The sequence below is a fragment of the Aethalodelphis obliquidens genome, unplaced genomic scaffold (genome assembly GCF_003676395.1).
Source record: "Aethalodelphis obliquidens isolate GAN/ISIS:26980383/991018 unplaced genomic scaffold, ASM367639v1 scaffold69, whole genome shotgun sequence".
NCBI classification, from domain to species: Eukaryota; Metazoa; Chordata; class Mammalia; order Artiodactyla; family Delphinidae; genus Aethalodelphis; species Aethalodelphis obliquidens.
Genome location: NW_020838013.1, coordinates 5541275 through 5565612, shown reverse-complemented (window position 1 = coordinate 5565612; position 24338 = coordinate 5541275). Strand labels below are relative to the sequence as shown.

General features: G+C 52.0%; 1 protein-coding gene across 3 annotated transcripts in view; it reads left to right on the top strand.

Moving 5' to 3' along the window:
- Nucleotides 1–5291: 5291 nt before the first annotated feature.
- Nucleotides 5292–24338, top strand: part of CPT1A (carnitine palmitoyltransferase 1A) — a 63429-nt gene continuing 44382 nt past the window's right edge. For 2 of the 3 annotated variants that reach the window (XM_027090715.1, XM_027090713.1), the window contains exons 1-2: nt 5292–5418; nt 22201–22354. In XM_027090715.1, the coding sequence (XP_026946516.1) occupies nt 22214–22354 (141 nt within the window). In that variant the 5' untranslated portion in view covers nt 5292–5418; nt 22201–22213. Of the gene's footprint in view, nt 5419–5730; nt 5859–22200; nt 22355–24338 lie in introns of those variants that run through there. The other variant, XM_027090714.1, reaches the window with a different exon arrangement.

Sequence of the window (24338 nt, the reverse complement as noted above, 5' to 3'; positions counted from 1 at the left end):
CTGTGTACTGGGGAACGTCCTAAGGGCTTCCCATCAGCTACTCAGGTAATCTTCATTAGGATCCTCCAAGGCAGCTTCCATTCCTCTCCTCATTTTCCAGGGGAGGAAACCACAGGACATAGAGGTTAGGATCACTTAGCTGGGAAGCAGCTGAGTCAGGGTTTGAAGGCCGTCTAACGTTGGAGTTCACACCCCTAAGTGACTAGAATTGCTGCTTCTTCAGATAAATAATGGTGGCGACAGACTTAGAGAACAGACTTGTGGCTGCCAAGGGGGAGGGGGGAGGGGAGGGATGGATTGGGAGTTTGGGATCCCCAGATGCAAACTACTATACATAGAATGGATAAACAACAAGGTCCTACTGTACAGCACAGGGAGCTATATTCAATATCCTGTGATAAACCATAATGGAAAAGAATATGAAAAAGAATGTACATATGTGTATAAATAAATCACTCAGCTGTACAGCAGTCATGAACACATTATAAATCAACTATACTTCAATTAAAAACAAAGGTGGTGAAAAGTTTGCTCATTATCGGCCCAGCCCAACGTCCTCGTTTTTTTCTTTTAATTAATTAATTTTTAACAATTTTATTTATTTTTGGCTGCGTTGGGTCTTCGTTGCTGCGCACGCAGGCTTTCTCTAGTAGTGGCGAGCGGGGGCTACTCTTCGTTGCGGTCTGCGGGCTTCTCATTGCAGTGGCTTCTCTTGTTGTGGAGCACGGGCTCTAGGCATGCAGGCTCAGTAGTTGTGGCTCGTGGGCTCTAGAGCGCAGGCTCGGTAGCTGTGGCGCACGGGCTTAGTTGCTCCGCGGCATGTGGGATCTTCCCGGACCAGGGCTCGAACCTGTGTCCCCTGCATTGGCAGGTGGACTCTTAACCACTGCGCCACCAGGGAAGTCCCTTTTTTTTTTTTTTTTTAAGTGAAGAAATTGAGGCCCAGATGGGGGAGCGAGGCATCCACAAAGCCAGCCAGGGTCAGACCTGGCCCAGGGTCCAGGTGTGTCCACGCCTGGCCACTGTGATGCCTCCCTGGGAAGGCAACCCTCACCTCCGCCCACCATCCTTGTGCCTAAAAGGGCCCCAGCAGGGCCCTGGGTGTGGTGAGGTGCAGAGGAAAGAGAGTGGAGTCCACGCCCTGGAGAGGAGGGGGAGGCGACAGGACAGGAAGGAGAAGAGGGGCTGGGGCGCAGGTTTCCTTTGCCACTCCTGCCCACAGCCCTGCCACCTCCCTGGCTGCGGACACTCTCCCCGCTGCTCTCCCTGCCGCTCCCCTGCACCAGCGAGGAGCTGGCAGCTGTCCGCACTCTTTCTCTCCTCCCCAGCTCCGCAGTCGCCCCAGGTGACCCAGTGTCTCAGCTTCATCACCTCTTCATTTCATGACCACCCAGATGGCCTCACCCCTACCACCAACAGTCAATGCCCGACTCACCTCTAAATCTTGTTTTAAGTTTTGATTATTAAAATTGAGGCCATGGGAATTCGCTGGCGGTCCAGTGGTTAGGACTCGGTGCTTTCACTGCTGGAGCCCAGGTTCAATCCCTGGCCGGGAAACTAAGGTCCGCAAGCAGCGAGGCATGGTCAAAAAATAAATTAAATAAATAAATAAAATGAAATTGAGGCCTAACATCCGGGAGAAAACACCATCAAGTGTATAATCTTATGCATGTGGAGCAAGGCATTTTCATACACCCCGCCTCCCCCCACCCCACCCCCATCATGGGCTCCTTTGTATATTTCCAGGTCAATAGCCATCACCGCTGTTAATATGTCTCACTTGGGACTTCCCTGGTGGCACAGTGGTTAAGAATCCGCCTGCCGATGCAGGGCACACTGGTTCGAGTCCTGGTCTGGGAAGATCCCACATGTCGTGGAGCAACTAAGCCCTTGTGCCACAACTACTGAGCCTGTGCTCTAGAGCCTGTGAGTCACAACTACTGAGCCCACGTGCCACAACTACCAAAGCCTGCGCTCCTAGAGCCCGTGCTCCACAACAAGAGAAGCCACCGCAATGAGAAGCCCGTGCATTGCAGCAGAGTAGCCCCCAGAGCCCGTGCTCGCTGCAACTAGAGAAAGCCCGCACACAGCAACGAAGACCCAACACAGCCATAAATAAATAAATAAAAACTATCAGAGAGAACAGAAGGAAAAAAAAAACTGAAAAAAAAAATATATCTCACTTATGTTATTGAAATAATACAGTGTATTTATTTGTGTGTGTGTGTTTGGCTTTCTTTTGCTTAAGATAAGCTCTGTAAGATTCATCCACCTTGTGTGTGTCAGTAGTTTACTCTTTTTTCTGGCTGCGTATTATTAAACTGTATGGAGAAACCATGATTTATTTAACCATTCTACTGCTGATGGGCATCTGGGTTGTTTCTGGATTTTTGTCACCTTGAGTAAATCTTCTGTAAACCTTCCTGCCTGAGTCTTTGCGTGGACGTGGGTTCTCATTTCTCTTTGGTGCATACCCAGGAGTAGGATTACTGGGTCATAGGCCAAGCCCATTCAATTAAGAATCCGTTGTCACTCTGAGGTCCTTTCACGGGCACATGGTCTAGCCGCCTTCGTCCTTTGCTTGCATCTGCATTATCTCATTTTGTCCTCACCAGATCCCAGTGATGCCGGCAGAGCAAACATTGTCACCTCCCTGATGTGGAATTGCTACTATTTACTCACTGCCAATGGGGCTCAAGGTCCAGGTTCGGAAGTGCGGAACTCTGCGATTATAAAATTGTTTCCTATGGGAAATAGAAACTGAGTTCCAAAAAGTCTCACACACTTTTGGACCAGAACCTGCTGGGAGCTGCCAGCAAGAAATGAGGCTGGCAAGGGTGGGTGGGACTCAGCTGTGCTCTTCACAGGCCCAGAAGGCTTTGCAAGTTTTGTATTACAATTGTTTCTCTATTTTAGGTTGGACGATGGCATTGCCATTCTGTTTTTTATTTAAAAGGACCTTTATCTTTTTTTTAGCGATTCCTACTCAAGAACTTGTGGACAAAACGACAAGATTCCTGGGTTTGCTTTAAAGAAATCAGAAAAAAAGAGGGACTAGTCCAATATCTGAGTAATAATAGAAACATTAACGCATTTTTTAAAAAAAGTGTTCTTTATGGCCACAATAGGCGGCTGCTACAGTGTGTTCCGATCAAATCCGGGAAGAATTTCAAAAAAACAGAGCTTAAGAAAGATTACTTCCTGAGGCAGACTCTGGGATATTTTTGGCCCCAAGGGAACTCAGGATCCAACCAGGCCGGAGCTCCCCAGGGACCTAGTTCCTCAGTTCTTTATTAATAGCCACCCCGGGGAGCTGCAGTCCCAAGGAACAGAGCTCAAGAAGGGAATGAGGCCTCCACCGCTCGGCTGGAGTCGCCAGCAGGCGTGGGCTCATTATCGTCCCCGGAGAGAGTCCAGCTTCTGGAGCACAGGTGAAAGCGGAGGCGACCGCGGTCCCTGCCCCTGCCCCTCCCGGCCTGCAGGTGACACTGAGGCAGCGCACACGGAGGGGTGCACCATCAAGGCCACAGAGCCCTGGGAACAGACGGACGCCGGGCGCACGACGGGGCAAGGAGGGAAGGAGAAAGTGACCTTGGGGCGGGGACCTGCAGACAGCTGGGGTTCCAGGAAGAGGAGGGAAGGGCATATGGGGTAGAGTGACAGTCCAACTTGGGAGGCACAACCCAGGAAGGTCCACAGGCTGGTAGAGGCGCGCAGGTGATGCTGGAGGAGCCGGGGTAGGTGCGGTGCAGCCGAGCCTCGGGCAAGTGTGCCTTGGCCCAGACCACCTGCCCTCTTGGGCCACGAGATCTTCGGGGTTCGGGGCCTGGGATCGCTCGCGGGCCAGACAGGAGCCAGCAGGGGAACGAAATCTCCAACTTCTAACTTCAAAGAAATGCGAATGAAAATAAGGGGAGATACCCCCCCCCCCCCACTTAAGGATTGACAGCCAGCGGTGGTGATCTCCTGGAGACCAGGCCACACTTCCACAACCGGGGAGGCAGGGGCGGGGGGGGGTGGTGGACGCTTTTCCAGAGGGCAGCTCGGCAAGTAGAACCAAAATGTCACCAAGGTGTCTCACGTGCCCCTTGACCTGGCTGCTTCGCTTCTAGCGATCTACCGAGAGATGCAGGCGCTCAGAGATGCACATTGACGGCCCACACAGCTTCATTTGTGCCCGCTGCGGTGCAAAGGGGCCTAAGTGTCCATGGGGCGCGTTACATACCGTGAAAGCCTCGGTCATCTCTGTGCCTCGACAGGGGATCCCGTCCCCGACATAAGCCAAGTGAAATCAAAGGAGTGTTACAAACTGCACTCATCCTATGACTTCATTCAAAACAGCCTGGAGAGTGTGCGCCAACAGTGCACTGGGGGCGGAGGGGGGTGCGGAACTAGACAGGACTTTCATTTTCTCTTTGAAACCCATCTGGAAAGACAGAGGCCAGCAGGGAGGTTTCGCCGCCCGGAGGAGCGGCTGACTTTTAGGAAAGCCCGGTCTTTGTTCATAGAACTGGTTATTTTACGGAGCACCTGCTGTATGCGGGACCACCCGCTGGGGCCTGGGAAGCATTTTCGGCAGAGATAGGGAAGGGGCTGCTCACGCCGCGGGAAGCGCGGACCTCCACCCCGCGAAGTAGCTGCAGGTGGCAGCTACTGAATAGTTTACTAAATCTTACCTGAATAGTTTACTAAATCTTACCAAAGCCCAGCAAGGGAGCAATTTTTATCCCAGTTATATGAACAGGGGGCTCAGAAAGGTCACTGGAATAGGCATTACCGTGTCGGTGTCGTGAGCCGCGCTGCCTCAAGATCCTATCAGCTGTCACTCCTGGGATAAGGTCCAATTTGGAGTGTGGGCTCTGAAATCAGACCCGGGCCCAATGTCGAATCCACCTTCTTAGTGTGATTGTGGGCAGTTTAGTGATCCCTTCTCTGACCCGGGCTAGGATCAGCTATTTATAGGGGTGCCGTGAGGATTATAAGGGGCAATGCCTATAAAGGGCGAGCTTGAGCTAGTCACTGTGCTAAGCGCTTGTACGGGCATGGCCCTAATGAGTTGGCCCATTTTTCAGATGAGGAAACTGAGGCTCGCAGGGCGAGAAATCTCGTCCTAGGCATCAAGCTGGCAGAGGCGGAGGTGGCCTGCACCCCTGCGAGCCTCAGTTTCCTCGCCCGACCCGCTCCTCAGGGCGCCCCGCCCCTGCTGATGCCCCGCCCCGTTCGTCCAGGTCCCGCCCTTGGCCCGCCGAGCGCCGGGAGTCGCCGCACAGCCCCTCGCGCCTCAGCCAATCGGCCGCGGGCGGCGTCGGGTGCCTTCAACCTCGCCCGCTGTCCTCCCGCCCGGCGCTCGCTCGCTGCCTCGCTCACTCAGCCGCCGCTGCTGCTGGGGCTGTCGCCGCGTCTCTGTCCACCGACTCGGTAAGGCCGGGCTAAGGCCGCGCGCCGCGGGGAGGGGGGGTGCTGGCGGGAGCCGGGGGCTGGCTGCGGCGGGGCGCAGGGCCAGGGGCGGACGGGGACTGCAAGGGCCCGGGCCGAGGAGGGGGGCGGGGGGCCGCCGCCTGTGTCGGGGCGCCGAGGGACAGCGGTTCTTAGAGAGCTCGAAACCGGAGCGGGGCGGGACTCCCCATACCCCGCAGTGGATTGGGTCTAGGGCGTCCGCGTCAGTGTCGGTCCGCATGCGGGCAGGTCCGGTGTGGCTGCGGGAGGGATGCTCAACCCTTCGGACTTAGCAGGACGCCTCCGGGCTGGGGCCAGTAGGGCCACCGGCTGTCTTTCCCTTCGCATCTCACCGTCACTTCCCAGGAGTGGGTTGATTGGGTCTCGGGGTCTGCCCGAGGATCGGTCGGCCTTGCGAGCAGGTACTGTATGGGAGCTGCAGGGACGCTTCACTCTCCGGACTTGGCAGGATGCCCCCGTCCAGGGGACCCCAGGACTGCCGGTTCCCTTTCCCCAGCATCCCGCTCCCTTCGCCGAAGTGGATTGGGTCTGGGGATCCGCGGTAGGGCGGTGAAAAGGACGCGACGGCGGGATGGATGCTGAGCCCTCGGGATATGGCAGGGCGCCGCGGATCCTTCCTTTATCTCGCCCCATCCCCTCCCCCTCCGAGAGTGGATTGGGTCTGGGGGGCCGTCCCGGGGTCGCGGGCCGGCCCAAGCGGGAGCCAGAGGGACGCTAGGGACTCAGCAGGGCGCCGCAGACCCCCTCCAGGCTCCCGACCCCCTCCAGGCTCCCGCCCCCGCAGCGCCGCCGTGGGGACACGCCCTTGGCGCTGGGACTCCAGGCGGTGTCCAGGCGCCCTAGGTGGATGCGAATGGAGGCGCCAGGCCTGGGTCCCCTCTTGCGAGCATCCTCCATGCCCCCCATGCGGCGCGCGGTCTAGGGCAGGTGGGCGAGGAGAGCCTGCCCAAGGTCGCGCCGGGCCAGGGAGCTTGCCTTGCAGGGGGTGGGAGGGTGTGGGCGCTTCACGTGACCAGGCCTGGGCGAACTTGGCCTGCGAGCCCGGACGGCACGGTCAGGGCGGTAGAGCAGCCCGGGCTCCGGGGCCCCTATTCCGGCAGTCCCTAACCCCATCGCCCTGGGCGAGCAGACAGTTCCTTTCGTTTTGGAAAGGCTGTGGATCAGTGTCTTTATAGTGTAAATCGGTGGTTGACTCACGTTAAAGCCGAACGGAACAAAGATGATCTTACTTTTTTAACTCCAAGAGTTAAAAATCTCGAGAAATCAGGTTGAATACAGAACTTAATATTCCCAACTCGGAGCTGCTTTCGGTTTCCTCTGTGCTCCATGTGATATTAAAATACTGAAGGGCAGATTTTAGTAGGAAACTGCTAACTTTGTAAGTCACCAAATAAAATCAGTTTAACCTTTTGAAAAGTGTATTTTGTTACACCATTTTCTCACACAGGCTTCCGGTTTCTGGTCATTCCAGATATTCAAGCGTGCTTATTTCCTTCTAAACCACAAACCAAATGAATAAAAAAATGGCCGAACACACTGGTCTTTTAATTAATTTATTTTTTTTATGCCAGCAAGCAATCACCCCCCTTTCCAAATTATTTAAGGTGACTCTTAGTGAGTGTGGCATAAATGAGAACATTAATGCTGATGATAATGCTTATCGTTGAGGCGAGGGAGTGTTTAGTTGTAAGTGATAGGAGCTGAATGCAAAATTCTCGTTGGAGTTTGGGGTGGTTCTGCCCCTGCGTGCCCGGGGGCTGCTTTTCGTATGTAAATGAACGGTTTCCTTCCAAAGATGTGTGGCTAGACCTGATTTTGCACGTTGAACTCCATCTGAACAGCTGTTGGAATCAGAAAAAGAGCCATCTTAAGGAGTGCACATACTTTGTATCAAGAGTGGCAGAAATTGGCGTCATGCACAGGCCGAAATAACCTTTCGAGTTTGTACTGAAAACAAGCGGCCTAACCCAGAGGTGAAAGGAAGAAAGCTGGCGTCGCTGCCGCCCGGCCTTGGCCCCAGCTCCAGCCCCCGTGGTCACCGAGCGGTCAAGCCTGGGTCTCCGGGGAGTCCTGGGGCGAGGGGCCGGGCTTACGCAACCCTGGCCCCGCGTGCCCATTCATGGAAGCACAGTTAATTGTTCCTTGGGCTGCGCGGTGAGCCCCTTCCGGAGGCGCTCTGGGCTCGCGGGGCAGCGTTTCTGGTGTGGGTTGTCTTCGGGCACCCCAAGCTCTTAACTGTCCCCAAAGTTGACCATGCGGGGCTCGGCCTTCCCACCCAGAGGCGCTGCATTTCGCCCGCTGTTGCCGGAGTGGCAGCGCCGCCGACGCGCGCCAGCTCGCTCCGGAACGTGGCTCCGAGCCGGCCCGGTGGAACAGGATCTGAACGCCCGGGGCGCGCCAGGCCGGGGGCGGGGCTCGCGGTAACCTTTCCCCTACTTTTCTCAGCCGTCACGTGACGCCCGGGGGGGGGAGGGGCGGGCCGCGCCGACCGCAGCTGCTGGCATTGCCTGTGAGGACGCGTTCCAAGCGAGCAATTAAAGTTGCAGCCTGGAGTCTAAAGGCGGTGGGAAGGTGGGAGGCGGAAACGCTTACCCGCTCCGGCCCGGGGCTGCTTCTGCACTTTGATCCAATGCATTTTTTCCTTTGTTGGAAAAAATGTTTAGTCACTGTGCATGGTTATTATTGGCAGACCTGACAGTTCAGTTACCGGTGGGCGCCTGCACTTTGAATTCCGGAAAAATTGCTGCTTTTAAGAATAAAATTGTTGTTCAAGCTGGTGTGTTTCAAGTGTGTTTCGGAGACTCTCCCTCTTACTTTAACGAGACCTCTACTTTCTTCGAATGGCTTGAGCCCCTCTCGAGCTTTTCCGGCGAGGACTTTTCTGTTTTAAAAATAAGTACTACAGGCACACGGTGCAAAATGAAGGGGGTGCAGGTGGGAATTCAGCACAAAGCTGGCCTCCTCACCCGGTACCCCTCCGCAGAAGCTACCACTATTAAGTTTCCTTGACAACTGTAGAAATAGTCTAGGCTGTACAGGGCATTAAAAAAAAATCTGTTAGAGACATCTCACAGCTTCATCAACATCAAATCCTACTGCCAAAGAAACAAACCAATGCTTTATAAAATACAGAATTGGGAAGAATTAGGGAAGCAGAGGCCAAACTTTCCTGGATATGTAAGTAAAATAGCCTTTTTGAGGGGGTTTCCTTTGCATTATATTCGTACGCAATGATATTTATAATCTATATAATTATATTTTGAAAGATGTTGCATAAAAATAGGCAATATATGAATACTACTACCAACCTTCAACAGTTCATCCTAACGACATGGTAAAAATATGGATAATCTAAAGGAAACTCTTAAAAATGTCTGTTACTTAACACAAGGAATATTTTCTGCTTGTTGATTTCTGATATTCTGCTGCGTTTTGTGAACTTTACCAAGCAAATATTAGGTGACTGAGAGCCTCAGTTCAGTGGAATGGCCTTTAGTTTTTTTGCATGTGAGCTGTTTTTATGTCCAGGAATGTTTAGGGAAGTTAATAATTGAAAGCAATTGTGCTGCCGAGTGCGGTGTGCCTCTCCAGGCGTACAGTAGGGTAGTGGCCACTATGGAGGGTTGGAAAATAGGGTAGCTACGCTCAGCTTACGAAGGCTTATCGGCTAATTGTTGGACACCGAGTTCTCTACGTAAAAAGGAAAGGAATCGTTCGTACACTCCATGTGGTGGTTCACTCACCCATCCCAGGAATCTGAGGGTCATCCTAGATTCTGCTTCCTAAATGGCTCTTTTTTTTTTTTAATATTTACTTATTTATTTGGCTGTGCTGGGTCTTAGTTGCGGCATGCGGGATCTAGTTCCCTGACAAGTTTGTATTAAAAGCTAGAGTCTGTCATAGAGTGAAGTCAGAAAGAGAAAAACAAGTACTGAATGCCAACACATATATGTGGAATCTAAAAAAAAAAAAAAGAAATGGTTCTGATGAACCTAGGGGCAGGCAGGGATAAAGACGCAGATGTAGAGAATAGACTTGAGGACACGGGGGTGGGAGAGTAAGCTGGGATGAAGTGAGAGGGTGGCATGGACCTATATACACTACCAAATGTAAAATAGATAGCTAGTGGGAAGCAGCTGCATCGCACGGGGAGAGATCAGCTCAGCTAGGTGCTTTGTGACCACCTAGAGGGGTGGGCTAGGGAAGGTGGGAGGGAGATGTAAGAGGAAGGGGATATGGGGATATGTGTATACATATAGTTGATTCACTTTGTTATACAGCAGAAAGTAACAACATTGTAAAGCAATTATATTCCAATGAAGATGTAAAAAAAAAAGCTAACACAAAATAACCTTTCCTTTAAGAAGCCATCATATACTGTAACTCGGACGTTGCTTTTTATGAAATAATACTTCATTTATAAGATTATACATGTATCACTGATTTTCCCAAGTGTCGGCCTCTCCGTGCCCTTAAAAAGATTTAATGCACGGAGTTTTGGTTTCTTTCTCCTTTTGCAAGCAGGCACTGTTGCGCAGAGTGAAGTACAGTAATGCCGCTGAAAGTTAAACGTCAAAGACGTTGGGCTGGGGCATCAAACGCAGTGGGAAGCGGAAGGATGGAAATCCACATTCCTGGAGGACTGCTGCTGGCCTGTGGCTGCAGTTGGGAAGGTACAGAGTATGTTCCTGCATTGGAGACCTCATGTGAGTTATGGGTAGCGTGCATACTTTATTTGACAGGAAACAGATCTTACGAATGGCGATGACATGTGCTCTAGCCGCCCCCCCCCACACACAGACGTCTAAGTGGCAGACCTGGAATTTGAACCCGGATCTGTGTTCTCCAAAACGTGTGCCCCCTCCTGCTGACAGGCTGCTTCCCAGACCACGGTGCAGGCAGAGGGCTTGGGTGTTGGCACCTCCCCCAGCCCAGGGCCCACTGGATGTGACATTGAATCAGCTGTGTGTGTTTCTGGGTTTCCACTTCCTCATCTCTAAGGCGGTGCCTCTGACAGCTGTCATCCTGTCTCACAGGGGTTTTCTGAGGATCCAAAAGAGGCCAGGTGTGAGAGTAGCTTTGAGGGTGTGAAATGAATACAGCTTCCAGCAAACAATACCATGGCCGCAGGCAGGACTTTTTTTTTTTTTGGCTGCATTGGGTCTTCATGGCTGCACGCGGGCTTTTCTCTAGTTGTAGTGAGCGGGGGGGCTCCTCTTCGTTGCTGTGTGCAGGTTTCTCATTGCGGTGGCTTCTCTTGTTGCGGAGTACGGGCTCTAGGCGTGCAGCCTCAGTAGTTGTGGCACGCAGGCTCAGTAGTTGTGGCTCGCGGGCTTAGTTGCTCCGCAGCATGTGGGAATCTTCCCGGACCAGGGCTCGAACCCGTGTCCCCTGCGTTGGCAGGCGGATTCTTAACCACTGTGCCACCAGGGAAGCCCCGCAGTCGGGTTTTATGGATACGGCTGCCTTCTGCAGCCCCCAGATTGTAACGTGTGGTTTGACCAGTTCAACTGTACTTCTGGGTGCAAAGGAGAAGCACGTGCGTGGGAAATACGGGGCACCCCTCGCAAGGTTTTAGGGACGTTTGAGGGAACCACACCCTGGTGGAGAGGAGAGGTTCGGGGACTTCTCTTGGGTGGACGCATGCCTCTCCCAGCCGTTCTCGCTCAGGCCATTGTCCTGATGTTGGCCAGGCTGGAGGGGGTCCTTCTGGATGGACGTACAGAGAAAAACACCTGAAGAGGTAGTGCAGGTAATTGGGTTAGACAATTGTATTGGCAGGTTACGCCTGCCAAGACATTCTGTATTTTCTTTCTTTTTTTTTGGCCCCTCAGCACAGCATGCGGGATCTTAGTTCCCGATCACGGATTGAACCCGCGCCCCCTGCAGTGAAAGCGCGGAGTCTTAACCACTGGACCACCAGGGAAGTCCCCAAGACATTCTGTATTTTCTTTCTAAAAATGTGACCCTCGATGACCTTTCCCCAGTTCTTTTTCTTGGTGAAATCACATTTCTCTGTATTTAACTGATTAACCATTACTTGTTGATACGGCACCGTATAAGTGTTACATTTGAGTTTGCTTTATTTTTACAGTACCTCGGTAGGCAGAAGCTGTTGTTTTTCGAGAGCCATAGAAAAAGGGATAATGATTCAGGTTTCCCCTCTAACCTGCCTTGACTCAGCATCTTTACCCTGTAAATGTGAACGGTTTATTATGATATACTTCACTGCGAGAAATGAACCGTGTGGCCCGTTTAATTAACGCGGCTATTCAGTGCTCTGTCATCAATTCAAGATGTAGCCATTCATAAATGAAAGTTCCTGCGCCTTGCCTGTGCACGAAGCCCTCCCCCAAATTTAAAGTGAGTTCTGAGTCTCATGTTCTTGCTTCTAAGATGCCTCCCTCAGATTAGGGAAAGAATAATTTGTATTTGTTTGTGTATACACTTGTTGAACAAACACAAGAGCACAATTACAGAGGATCATGTCTCCAAGGAAATAAGGACTGGCCTGTGGTGTGCAGAGAGGTGAGGTGCCCACACTCTAGTGGAGAGGAGCCCTTTTATTTTTTCTTCCCGTCACTGCTAATTTTTGCCTGCATCTAACCTCTCATCCTCATTAACAGCAAGATGGCAGGAATACTAAATACTACAGAGCAAAAAGGAACCTGAGAAGACACATGAACCCCTGGGCTGGTGAAGCCTTTCCAGAACCTTCCTGGTGCTTTCCTTGATGTGCTTCAGGTGGCAGTGCTGAGGTAAACCTGGGTGCCACCTTGGTTGTCACGTATGGCAGGAACATGGTCTCCCCAAGTTGGAGCCAGTCCTGGAGGGCAGAATCAGCTTTGTTAGCTGAACCCTCCCAGGCGTTGGTCACCGGACCATAGAAGAATATGTGGTAGATGGTAAGATAATTGCTCTGCCCTCCGCTAAAGATGGTGCTGCAGATTCTTTGCCTGCACTGGCTTCTCACAGGAGGTTTTCCAGGGGTGGCAGTGCAAGTGTCATCCAACCTCACTCTGATGAGGGATACAGGCTGTGCTCCTGGAGACCCTGCCCGGCACTCCTGCTGCGCTAAGCTGTCGCTTCCTGTGGGTGACCTTTTCTCAGAGGATTTCCAGCTCAGCTGTTTGTCTCTAGATGAGGTGGATTTTAATAGAAGGCAGGGTCCGCTCCTGTGGGCCTGTGAACTGTGCAATTCGAGTGGGGATACTGGAAATACTGGAACATGGGAATAATTTTAGAGTTGGCACCCGCTGTATTTGTAGTTACTGTAGTTTGACTGCTGGTTGCAGTCACATCATTTTGGTTACGACAGAGTGACCTAATTTTATATCTGTGTTGTAACGTCAGGAATCTTAAGTAGAACCTTGTGTGGAGTACTTACCCCCTAACTTGGTAGGTAAGAACGTGAGTTTTGGAGCTGGACCTGGGTCTGAGTCCTCGCTCTGCTGTTTGCTGGCTGTGACCTTGGGCAAGTTTCTTCACATCCAAGCCTCCGTCTCCTCATTTGTAGGTGGGAATAGCAGGAGTAACCAATTCCTAGAGTTCCGGTCAGAATTAAACGGGGTAATGCAGGTAAAATACGGATCGCATTGGCTGGCACATGCCAAAGACTTTGGTAGAAAGAATATTTTGTATCTTCATTGTTAAAAGCACAAAAATTAATCTGTACGCCTTATCTATCTATCTACCTACTACCTACTTCTCTCCTTATCTGTTAATTTCATGACTGTTTTGAAAGGCTTCTGACAACACATAATTTATCATATATTATATTATTATATTCTGTAAAGGCCGTTTGCTTGGAAACCTGCTGTCACATGGCCAGTTTTTATTGTTTGTTTTACATCATAGAGGTGATTTTCACACCTCAGTTTTCCCCAGGCCTGTTTTGAAGTCTGGCCCTGTACTTTCCATTGGGTGACCTTTCACCTCCTTTCCTGCTGCCTGTTGCAGAACCTGGGGGGGCGGGGGAGGAGGACGGCTCTGAAGGAAGCCAGATGCCCTTGAGGGAAACAGGATGTCTTATGGATGACTTTTTAAAAATTAATCAGTTTATTTATTTATTTATTGTTGGCTGCCTTGGGTCTTCGTTGCTGCGTGTGGGCATTCTCTAGTTGCGGCGAGCGGGGTCTGCCCTTCGTTGAAGTACGCGGGCTTCTCATTGCGGTGGCTTCTCGTGGCACGGAGCACGGGCTCTTGGCGCGTGGGCTTCAGTAGTTGTGGTACGCGGGCTCAGTAGTTGTGGCGCACGCGCTTAGTTGGTCCGTGGCGTGTGGGATCTTCCTGGACCAGGGCTCGAACCCGTGTCCCCTGTATTGGTAGGTGGATTCTTAACCACTGCGCCACCAGGGAAGTCCTTATGGATGACTTCTTGATTACATGACCAGTGTTACGATTTGCAGGCCACTGACCTCTGAGGTTAAAGGCGTTTGTTAAAGGAATTGGTTGTGGAGAAAGACGGCAAAGTGAACACATTTGACAAAGTACAGACCAATTTATTGGTCAGGGAGTTAGAGGGTGGCAGTGGGCTGTTAAAATGAAGGTCGTCTTACCAAAATTGAATGAGATGTTGCAGCATTTCCCCCCCCAGGTTGTTCACTTCACATTCACTGTTGGAGAACTGTCTGTGGGCTCATGGTTTGTTCAGAGAATTCAACAAGGATGCGTGTCCTGGGGAGCTTTACAGCTTATGTTGGGAGATTAAACGAGTAACTGACAGGTGAAGGTCATTCTCCAGGAAGTGCAGCTGAAATGGCTGAATGTAACTGGTAGAATTCCTGTGCTTCTGGAAAGGAATTCCGAGGCAGGCACCTGGGCGAGGGGAGCTGTAAGCTAGGTGTGGAGCAGGAAAAGGGAAATCGAGAAAGGTCCGAGGCATCCCGGCTCTGAGTCGGAGTTCACAGGCCACAGGGCATGACCAGTGGGCCTGGCCAAAGAGGAGGTGACCGGGAGACTGAGCTTGGGAGGGCCTCGGGAATAGCGGCGTAATTCAAGACCAGAAGTGTGACTTTTAAAAACTGCAATAAATAGGTCGTCCTTCTCAACCGGAGTGTCTTATTCTGGGTCTCGGTGTTTTTCCTGGAGCAGATTAGCATAAGGTGCTTAAGTGCTCTGGCACAGACCTTGGTGACTGACTCCCTCCTTTAGTGGCCCTCCTGGTTTCTAAGGCGGCACCATCGCATGGTTCCCACCACGTTCAGCTGGGCGGGCAGCAGCGCCCAGGTGTGTCCCGGGCCGGCAGGTTTGTGCACGATCACCATTAGGTGGGGCTCCAGGTGGGCGCTCTCCACCTGATGTGGCCAGAAGTGATTTCTGTCCTCCCAGGGGAAATAAACGGGTCCGTAGCCCCGCGGCTGACACGCACACAGAGAGGGCTTTGTTTTCAGCATGTTGGATCAATTTCTGGATGTCTCCCCGCAGCTGGGGGGTTGCTGCCACCAGCGGCCACCTCCAGTTTACCCCCGAGCTGGTCTGGCAGGAGCACTGCAGGAGGGGCCTCACACCAAGCACAGTCCCCAAGGGGCCTTCTCCCCCCACCTAGCCAGACCTTCAGCAGGGAGGAGCAGCCAGCCTGCGCTTCCAGAAGGTTCTTCCACTGTCCCCCTGTTCCCTCCAGTTCAGAATTCTTGTCCGAGGGCCTCCGGTAGCTGCCCAGTGATGATTTGCGAGAAGAGCCGAGTGCAAAAGTGGAGACAGTTGGTGTGTTTTCTTCTCCAGCCTCCCGAGAATCCGGGGCACAGGTGCACATCCTGTGGGTGGGTCCCTGGGGAAGCCACGGCTCTCCACCCAGGTGGAGTGGTACTGGGGGAGAGGGGCAGCATACCTTCCCAGGACAGCAGGTTCTGGTGCTGGCCAGCATGGGGTGAGGGATGGAGTGAGGACTGCCCTAGCCCATCCGTGACCCGGCATGGCAGGCGGTTGGAGGTGTTTCAAGGAGAGAGTTGGCTGGGAGGATACGGGAAAGATGCAAGGTGGGTTTTCAGTTGACTTGGTTTTGGCATCAGTGTAGATGAGTTTGGAGAGAGACTCATGTGCACAGATACAGGGCAAAGCCCTGGGCAGGGCCCTGTGGGTGGTTGAATCCCGGGTGCAGAGGGGCTGGAGGAGGACCCTCAGCAGATGCACTGGTAAGACAGTCTATGCACCTGGTGACCTTACCTGGAAGGGAGAGGAAGCTGGAGAGGGGGGCGGGGCATGGACACTCAGGGTCTAGCTGCACACCGTGTGTGGGCATGGCAGAGCCCGCGCCAGCCCAGGGAAGCCGGGAAGGGGGTGCCGCCTGCTCGCCTGGCCCTTGGGGCCCTGCCGTACCCTTTTTTTTTTTTTTTTTAATTTTTTGGCTGTGCCGCGCAGCATGCGGGATCTTAGTTCCCCGACTAGGGATGGAACCCGCGCCCCCTGCAGTGGAAGCGCGGAGTCTTAACCACTGGACGGCCAGGAAAGTCCCCTAGCGCGCCCTTTGCCTTCACCCTGGAAGGTGGAAGGGATGCAGAGAAGAGGCTGCCCAGGGTAAGTGGCCCGGATCCAGACATGGGCCCCAGCCTGCCAGCTGGCCCCAGGGCCCTTCCTCTCCTGGTGTGTTGAGGTTCCCAGCGGTGCTGACAGTGACAGGACAGCCGTGCCAGCCTGGGCTGGTGCGCCTCGGGGCTCCAGGGATGCAGGCCAGGAAGGGAGAGTTGGGGACAGGGCAGTCTCCCGTCCACATGGCAAAGTATTAGTATCTGTTCCTTCCGGGAGGGGATATGTAGTTGTGATTCCTTGCTCTTGTGCGTTGGCAGTATCTCCTGCTGTAAGACAGAAAACATCCTGCTGTGTTAACACAGTAAAGTTCACTGGGGCTCTTTTGCGGTCCTCATAATTCCTGATTTTCCACGAGTTTATTACTGGCGTGCCTCCTTGCACCTGGAGCAGGTCTGGCCTCTCCCGGCATGGCAGGCGGTTGGAGGTGTTTCAAGGAGAGATTTGCCAGCAGTGGGGAGGCCATTCGTCAGCAGTGGCCCTTCAGCTCCAGGCACTTTTGCCAGCTCTGCAGGGCTGCTGACCTGATTGACTGCAGGGAAGTATCCGGAGGAACGGCTTGGCTCTCTGTTGGCGAGGTTCGCACCATTCTCACGGTGGTTTTCAGACTCTGGTCTGGAGCCCTCCACCCCTCAGGGCCAAAGGGAGGAAGAAGAGGGTTGAAAGGCTTTATCCACGAACCATTTGAAGAAAAAGGTCCCCATTTTTAGAGATGTTAGGAACCCTCTGGGCGAGCGACCCAGGGGAGCTGCTTCATGTCCAGCGGCCACGGTCAGCCTTTGGGAAATGATGGTAGCTGTGTCTTCATCAATTACTCCAGCTGCTGCTTCGGGGCGACTCGAAGGTGGGAGAGGCAGGGCAGTGCGTTCAGGCTGCACCCACACCCACCTGGGTTGGGTGGAAGGTAGGAGCTGGGGGTATGACCTGCGAGGGTGCCCCAGGGCAGGGGGCGCAGTGACCCCACAGGCAGCCTCGCCCTTCCTTTCTTCTTGTTTCTGCAGGTGTGGTTGGGTGGGTGAGCAGCTATTGAAAGTTGGTCTCTGGGTGTGAGATTTAGCACCGGCTGCAGTGGATACGTGTTTTATTTCCTTAAACATATTTTAAGCAATTATTAGAGCAGATGACAAACATACAGAAGAGACACAGGCGAGAATTCCCTGGCGGTCCAGTGGTTAGGACTCTGTGCTTCCACTACAGGGGGCACGGGTTCGATCCCTGGTCAGGGAACTAAGATATCCCGCAAGCCATGTGGCATGGCGCCCCCCGCCAAAAAAAAAAAAAAAAAGAAGCACAGGCATGAGGATTCTCACTTGCTCACAGCCCAACTTCACCAGTTCTCACATATGGCAGTTCTTACCCCTGTCCATCCTTCCCCCACCTCCAGTGGTTTTGAAGCAGATCCCAACATGATAAAAGATAAAAGTGCATTGGTAAATATTTCAGTATGTATCGCCAGAGGATAGCAGCTCTTACCATTCAATTAATAGTTTTCTAACTTTGATTGTAAAATGTGTGCATATTATATTTGAAACAGTTGTTTTCAGGCACCTGCACGAAGTCTCATCCTGATGAATGATAACATACAATACACCATATATTTATATTTCCATGTGTATTGGTGAAGCAATGCATAGAATTTAATTTGAATCACAAAATTGGTGATTTGACATGAAAAAAAGACAGCAGCTCTTTCAGAAAATAACCACCATATCACGTGACACCTAAAAGCATTTAATAGTCATTCTTAAGGTTATGAAGTAACAGTTGTTTAAAGGGGTCCTTAGCGTGAATGCAGAACTGGGGCACATCGGGGGAAAGGAGTAGTTATGCACCCACCTGAATTACATGTCTGAGGAGAGAAGGTTCAGATGCATGAGCGGTAAATAGATAACACTTCTGTTTCATGAGACAGCGGTGTTTTTGTGACAGCTTTATTGGGAGGTCATTCACATCCCATACCATCCACCCACCTCAAGTGTACACGTCAGTGATTTTAGTATATTCACACGTATGTGCAGCTGTGACCCCCATCAATTCTGGGACATTTCATCACCCCCCAAAGAAACCCTCCTCTCCTTAACCCCCACCTCCCCCCGGCCCTAGGCAGCCACTGCTTTCTGCCTCTGCGGATGTGCCTGTTCTGGACGTTTCCCATAGGTGGAATCGTACAATACGTGGCCATCTGTGTCTGGCTGCCTTCACTCAGCACCATGTTTTCAAGGGTCACCCGTGCGGTGGTGTGTGTCGGCGCGTCATCCCTTCGTATTGCCTGTAAGTAGCATCCTGTTGTATGGACAGGGCATATTTTGTTTACCCCCATTCATCAGTGGGAGGGTGTTTGGGCTGCTTCTACTTTTTGATTATTATGAATAATGCCGCCGTGAACATCACGTACAGGTTTGTGTGCAGACACACGTTTTCATGAGCATGAGCCTAGGAGCGGAATTGCTGGGTCGTGTGGTAACTCCACATTTGACCGTTTGAGGAGCTGCCAGACTTTTCCAAAGGGGCTGTGCCATCTGACATCCCGGCCAGATGTGCACGAGGGTTCCGATTTCTCCACATCCTCTCCAGCGCCTGTCATCGCCCATCCTTTTGAGTATGGCGGTCCTGGTGGGTGCGAAGTGGTATTTTACTGCAGTGAAAGCTCTGCATTGTCCTGGTGGCTGCAGGGGGCAGTATTCCAAGGCTGAATGTTTGCAAGTGCGAGGCTGTGGATGCCAAAATCGAGGGTAGAATTTTCACTCGATAGATTTGCAGAGGGAGCTTCTCAAGCCCTTGTCATCCGGTTCACTAACTCCTGCTTCTGGCTCAGATCGGGGGAGGCCGGCTCACGATCGTCATCCTGGCTCCTGCAAAACTAGAAAAACAAATTGTCCACCTGGAGGGCACTTAAGACTCTTCTATTTGGTTTTTAGTCTGAACCAATCAAAACAAGCAAATCACTAGTTAAATTCAGAGTTTTTTCATTTTTAAAAAGAATAATTTTTAGGGACTTCCCTGGCAGTCCAGTGCTTAAGACTCCATGCTTGCACTGTAGGGGCCATGGGTTTGATCCTTGGTGGGGGAACTAAGATCCCACATGCCACATTGTGTGACCAAAAAATAATAATAATAATACAATAATTTTTATTGGAGTACAATTGATTTACAATGTTGTGTTAGTTTCTGCTGTACAGCAAAGTGAATCAGTTATACATATTTCCACTCTTTTAGATTCTTTTCCCACGTAGGTCATTACAGAGTATTGAGTAGAGTTCCCTGTGCTATACAGTATAGGCCCTTGTTAATTATCTATTTTTCAAAGAGTTCTGATAAAGGCCTCCAGAAACGGAGGCTGTAAATATCCTTGTCTGTGTGCCCCTGCCCAGCAGAGGTTAGCTCCCCGAGCAAACACCGGACACATACCTTTGGAGAGAATTGGCTACAAACACTACATTTAGTCTACTGCCATTAATAATCCCTTCCTGTTCTGCAGAAAGCCCTTGAAAGATTTTAAAAATCATTGAGGGACTTCCCTGGTAGCACAGGGGTTAAGAATCTGCCTGCCAATGCAGGGGACACGGGTTCGAGCCCTGGTCCGGGAAGACCCCACATGCCACGGAGCAACTAAGCCCATGAGCCACAACTACTGAGCCTGCGCTCTAGAGCCTGCGAGCCACAACTACTGAAGCCCGCGCGCCTAGAGCCCGTGCTCCACAACAAGAGAAGCCCCCGCAATGAGAAGCCCGTGCACCGCAATGAAGAGTAGCCCCCGCTCGCCGCAACTAGAGAAAACCCGCGCGCAGCAATGAAGACCCAATGCAGCCAAAAATAAAAATTAATTAATTAATTTAAAAAAATCATTGAAAGGGTAGTCAGTCACATAATTTTATTTGCTGTGATGCATGCTGTGCAGAATTCTTATCTTTGTAAGACCTGCTTTGTGTTCACCCCAAGGCTTTGATGGGGGGAGGGCTTGAGTTAACCTTCAGGTTCTGGAAACATCTTAAGAGCCACCTTGGGTAGCTTTTCGAGAAATTGATTCCAGCTGTTGGTTTAAAATGTCTTCAGCATTTTCAGCAATTTACCTGTAGCGAGCTTTTGCTTAGAGTCGTGCTGCTTTCAAATGGCATCTGTCTTCATAGTTAGCCAGGCTCTGGACGTTTGCTCTGTGCCAGGTAAATAATGTGTAATTTTTCTTATCCTTCTTTTTGCCCACACCGCACGGCTCGCAGGATCTTAGTTCCCTGCCCAGGGATCGAACCCAGGCCCTCAGCAGTGAAAGCACAGAGTCCTAACCACTGGACCGCCAGGGAAGTCCCAAATAACGTGTAACTATTCTTGAATGCTGGACACATGGCACCAGGCCAAGGTTCCGTGAGTGGGATGCAAGTTTCGCCGACTTGCTTTTTTTCTTTCAAGGTCATCCGAGCAGCGCCCTCGGGTGCCCATCCCAGCCACTCCGTCTGCCCCAGCATCTCCACGTGGGTGCCCCGGTCCATCCCGGGGTGAAGGCTCCACTCCCAGCCCACCCCGCGCTGTGGCCCTTCTGTGTGTGGAGGCTCAGTGGAGCCCACACGGTTCAGACCCCAGCCCCAGGGCACCTCCGAAACCTGTCTGGAGCGGGTCACCCTCCCTGTCCCCAGTGTTCCCACTCTGGGCCACGCTCTCCTGGAAGACCACCCCAGCTTCGTACTGGTCTCACTTCCTCACGCCACCTGGCCCTGGCTCCAAACAGCGGCCCGAGTGGTCTTCTTTAGAACAGACACAGACACAGGAACTGACGCCCCTGACTCACAGCCCTGGGATACTTTTCCATTGCCCTTAGCATGAAACCCGACTGCCTCCGGGACTTCCCTTTCTGAATTTAGCGCCCACCTCGAGCCCAGCCACCCTGCACCTCCAGCCCTTTCCCAGGTCTGCCTTCAGGCCTGAAAGTCTTGCCCTCTGGCCAATCCTTCTCCTGGGCTTCCGTGTCACCTGGGAGGTCCCCTCTGTCACTCCCTCTTCTTTCCACCCCCTGTCTGAGCTGCAGGAGGGCAGGGGGACCTCCATCCTCCCCACGGCTGGCACATAGGAGGCAGTCAGCACACACTTGTTGAACAAACCAGTGAGTGAAAGTTGAGATCATTCGTCCTGATTTGCTGAAGACTAAGCTAGTTTGACTTTTGTAACTGGGTGTCTCTGAAACCGCCTTGCCCTTGATTTTGACGGGTCCAACGTCTGCCCCCAGTGGGCTTATTACACGGGTAAAAAAAGGAGACATGGCCTGCGATGGGGATACACACACGCACTCCCAATTTCGGATCTTTATTCTGGTTTGTTCTGGATTTTTAGCTCCTCTTTATCCACGTGTGCTTGGTGCCACACGGTTTAGGAGGAGACGGTACCATCGCCCGCCTTCAGAAGGTTGGCAGAGGGGCTGGTGCTGGGGAGGCCAGGAGGGATCCCGCCAAGGAAGCGGGTGAAGGGAGACCGGATATACCCAGCAGGGGAAATGCAATGCACTTGCCTCTGCCAGGCAGGGAAGCCTGCAGGGAGGGCTGAGCCTGCAGCGGGGGAGGGAACGTGATACTGGCTGTTGACGGCAGTTGGATTTCTGCAGCCTCTGAGGAGGAAGGCCCAGCCTGTCTTGTCCACACCCCACCTCCCCCTGAGGGTTCTGTGCGTCTGGTTTTCGTGGAGTCCTTTGTGGAGCCTGAAGGGGTTTCTCGGGCAGCAGCCCCACGCGTACCAGGGGCCAAGGTGTTTGGCGTTGGTCCTGTTTTCCCACCGTTGATCCCTGAAGATAAGGGATCAGGGGCCATTGTGGACACATTTGTGGACTTCCTGTGCCAGCCTCTAGGCTGGCTGGTGGGCGGGAATGGGATTTGCCTCCCATTTGCGGGGCAAGTTGCTAAACCTCCTCGGGCTTCCTGGGTCAGCCGGGTGTAGACTGGGCGGCAGAGTTGGGTGGATGGCGGGTAGTGGAGGGAGGAACGAGGGGTTCCCGCTCCTGGACTCTGCTGACCACCCAGCGCCTCTAAGCAGAGGCCGCAATTGTCTGTATCTGGCTGGACCAGCAGGGGAGGGGTGATGGCTAATCACAGAATCGGGTGTGTTAATGAAAAACTTGTAATCTGTCAAATGGGAGGAAACAATCAGATTCAGAATGGATTACGCTTCTCTACAAGTTAGAGGTTTTCTAACGTCCGGTCAGTGCCCCCTCCATGTTACGTTCTCCCCTTGTCTTTCCAGGAGCTCGATAACCATGGCGGAGGCTCACCAAGCCGTGGCCTTTCAGTTCACGGTCACTCCCGACGGAATCGACCTCCGGCTGAGCCACGAGGCCCTCAGGCAGATCTATCTGTCTGGACTTCATTCCTGGAAGAAGAAGTTCATCAGATTCAAGGTTTTCAGACACTTGCTTCAATCTGTACAGTATTCCCTTTATTGAAGTTCCAGCGTGTCAGAGTGGTAGTTGACACATCATGTATGTTTCCGTGGTCCTTAAGGCTTGTGAAACACTTTCCCATGGATTGCCTCGCTGAATTCTTGGAGAAATTCTGTAAGGCAGGTAGGGTGAATCGGGGCCCCGTAGGGCAGATGAGGAAATCAGGACTCGGAGAGGGTAAGTGACCTGCTCGGAAGAAGCAGAATAAAGGCTAGACTCCACGTCTGGGCTCCGAGTCCAGAACCCCCTCTACACCTTGTAGGAAAAGGATTGTTTTTCAGCTGTGTGAAACCGCAGCGAGTTCAACAGCAGTCTCGCCAATAAAATAGTCCAGCGTTGAAAAACATGCACGTAAATGCAAATACAGCTAACCACTCATGCTCTCAATTCTGTTTACCTGCAAGAGTGGACATGTATTCACTGTTTTTAAGCACGTGTCTTGTTTTTAATTCACTTATGTAAAAAATTACAAAAGTCATGAACATGCATGTACCCTTCGCTTAAAACTTCCCCAATTGTGCTGTTTAGGGAAACACTGCTGGGGAAGATCCCCGGGGTGCTCCTTACCTGCTGCCTGTAAGAATAAATCCTTCCTTCTCCCGAAAAAGAGAAAATAAGAATCACAGAAGGACAAATGCATGTTTAAAAAAATTCAAACAAGACGAAAGTGCACCAGGAGTGTCTGCCCCGCTGTTCCCCAGTTTGTGTGTTTGTTGTCCAGTTTTCCCTTCAGAGGGCAGCTCCAAGGCGGGCTTTTGAAAAGGGACTTCCCTGGTGGTGCAGTGGGTAAGATTCCACGCTCCCAATGCAGGGGCCCCGGGTTCGATCCCTGGTCTGGGAACTAGGTTCCACATGCATACCGCAACTGAGTTCACATGCCGCAACTAAGGAGCCTGCCTGCCGCAACTAAGGAGCCTGCGAGCCGCAACTAAGACCCAGTGCAACCAAATAAATAAATATTAAAAAAAAGAAAAAGGCCCAGGAGCTAGGGTGGATGGGAACAGTGACCAGGGAGACAGTGGACCGGCCCCTGGGACCTGGCCAGGCTGGACAGGTGTTCCCGGGCTCTGCCAGAGGGGTCTGGGGCTCAGGTACATGGCCCCGTCACGCTGGTCCCTTGTGGGCGCCAGCAGCATGACCCACCCGAAGTGGAGGAGGGCGCCACCTACAGGGGAAAGTGCCCTTTGCGCTCCTGACCTTGCTGGACGCCTCCTTTTACCTACAAATGGAGGAAAGTAGAAGCTTGGGTGCCCCGGTGTGGCCGTTGTCGTCACCCAGCGTAGACGTTGTTCCCGGACTTTAAAAACCTTGTGGTACTGCCGAGGGGGCAAAACTAGCGTACGAAAACAGTGCACAGCAAGGGTGCATCCTAACCACGTGGTTCCTTAGGGGACCGTCTGATGCTCAGAGGAAGCGGGGGGAAGGCTTGCATAGCTGCTGCCGGTCGGGGGGATGTGGTGAGCAGAGACCTTTAATCTAGAAACGTCCTCCCTCCATTTTAATTTAGCGTATGTACCTGTTTATTTTACAAGAACGGTTCAGAGAACACCAGAAGGCCCCCCTGCACCCAACCACTTTGTTTAAAATCTTTTGTGATTCTCCATTATGAGAATAACATGTAGGGATGTGTAAGTCTCTTCTGAGAGAATTCAGATAAAGCTTTGAGAGTTTTTTAATCTATTATCTTAACTATTATCATGGCTTCAGTAAGATTTTTTTTTTTAATTTTTTATTTATTTTTAAATTTTTAAAATATTTTGCCTGCGCTGCGTGGCATGTGAGATCTTAGTTGCCCGACCAGGGATCAGACCTGGGCCCCCTGCATTGGAAGTGCAGAGTCGTAACCGCTGGACTGCTAGGGAAGTCCCAGGATTTTTTAATTGGGAGTTTTGAAACATACGCAAAAGTAAAGAGGGTAATAAAGCCCCACTGCTCGTTTGCA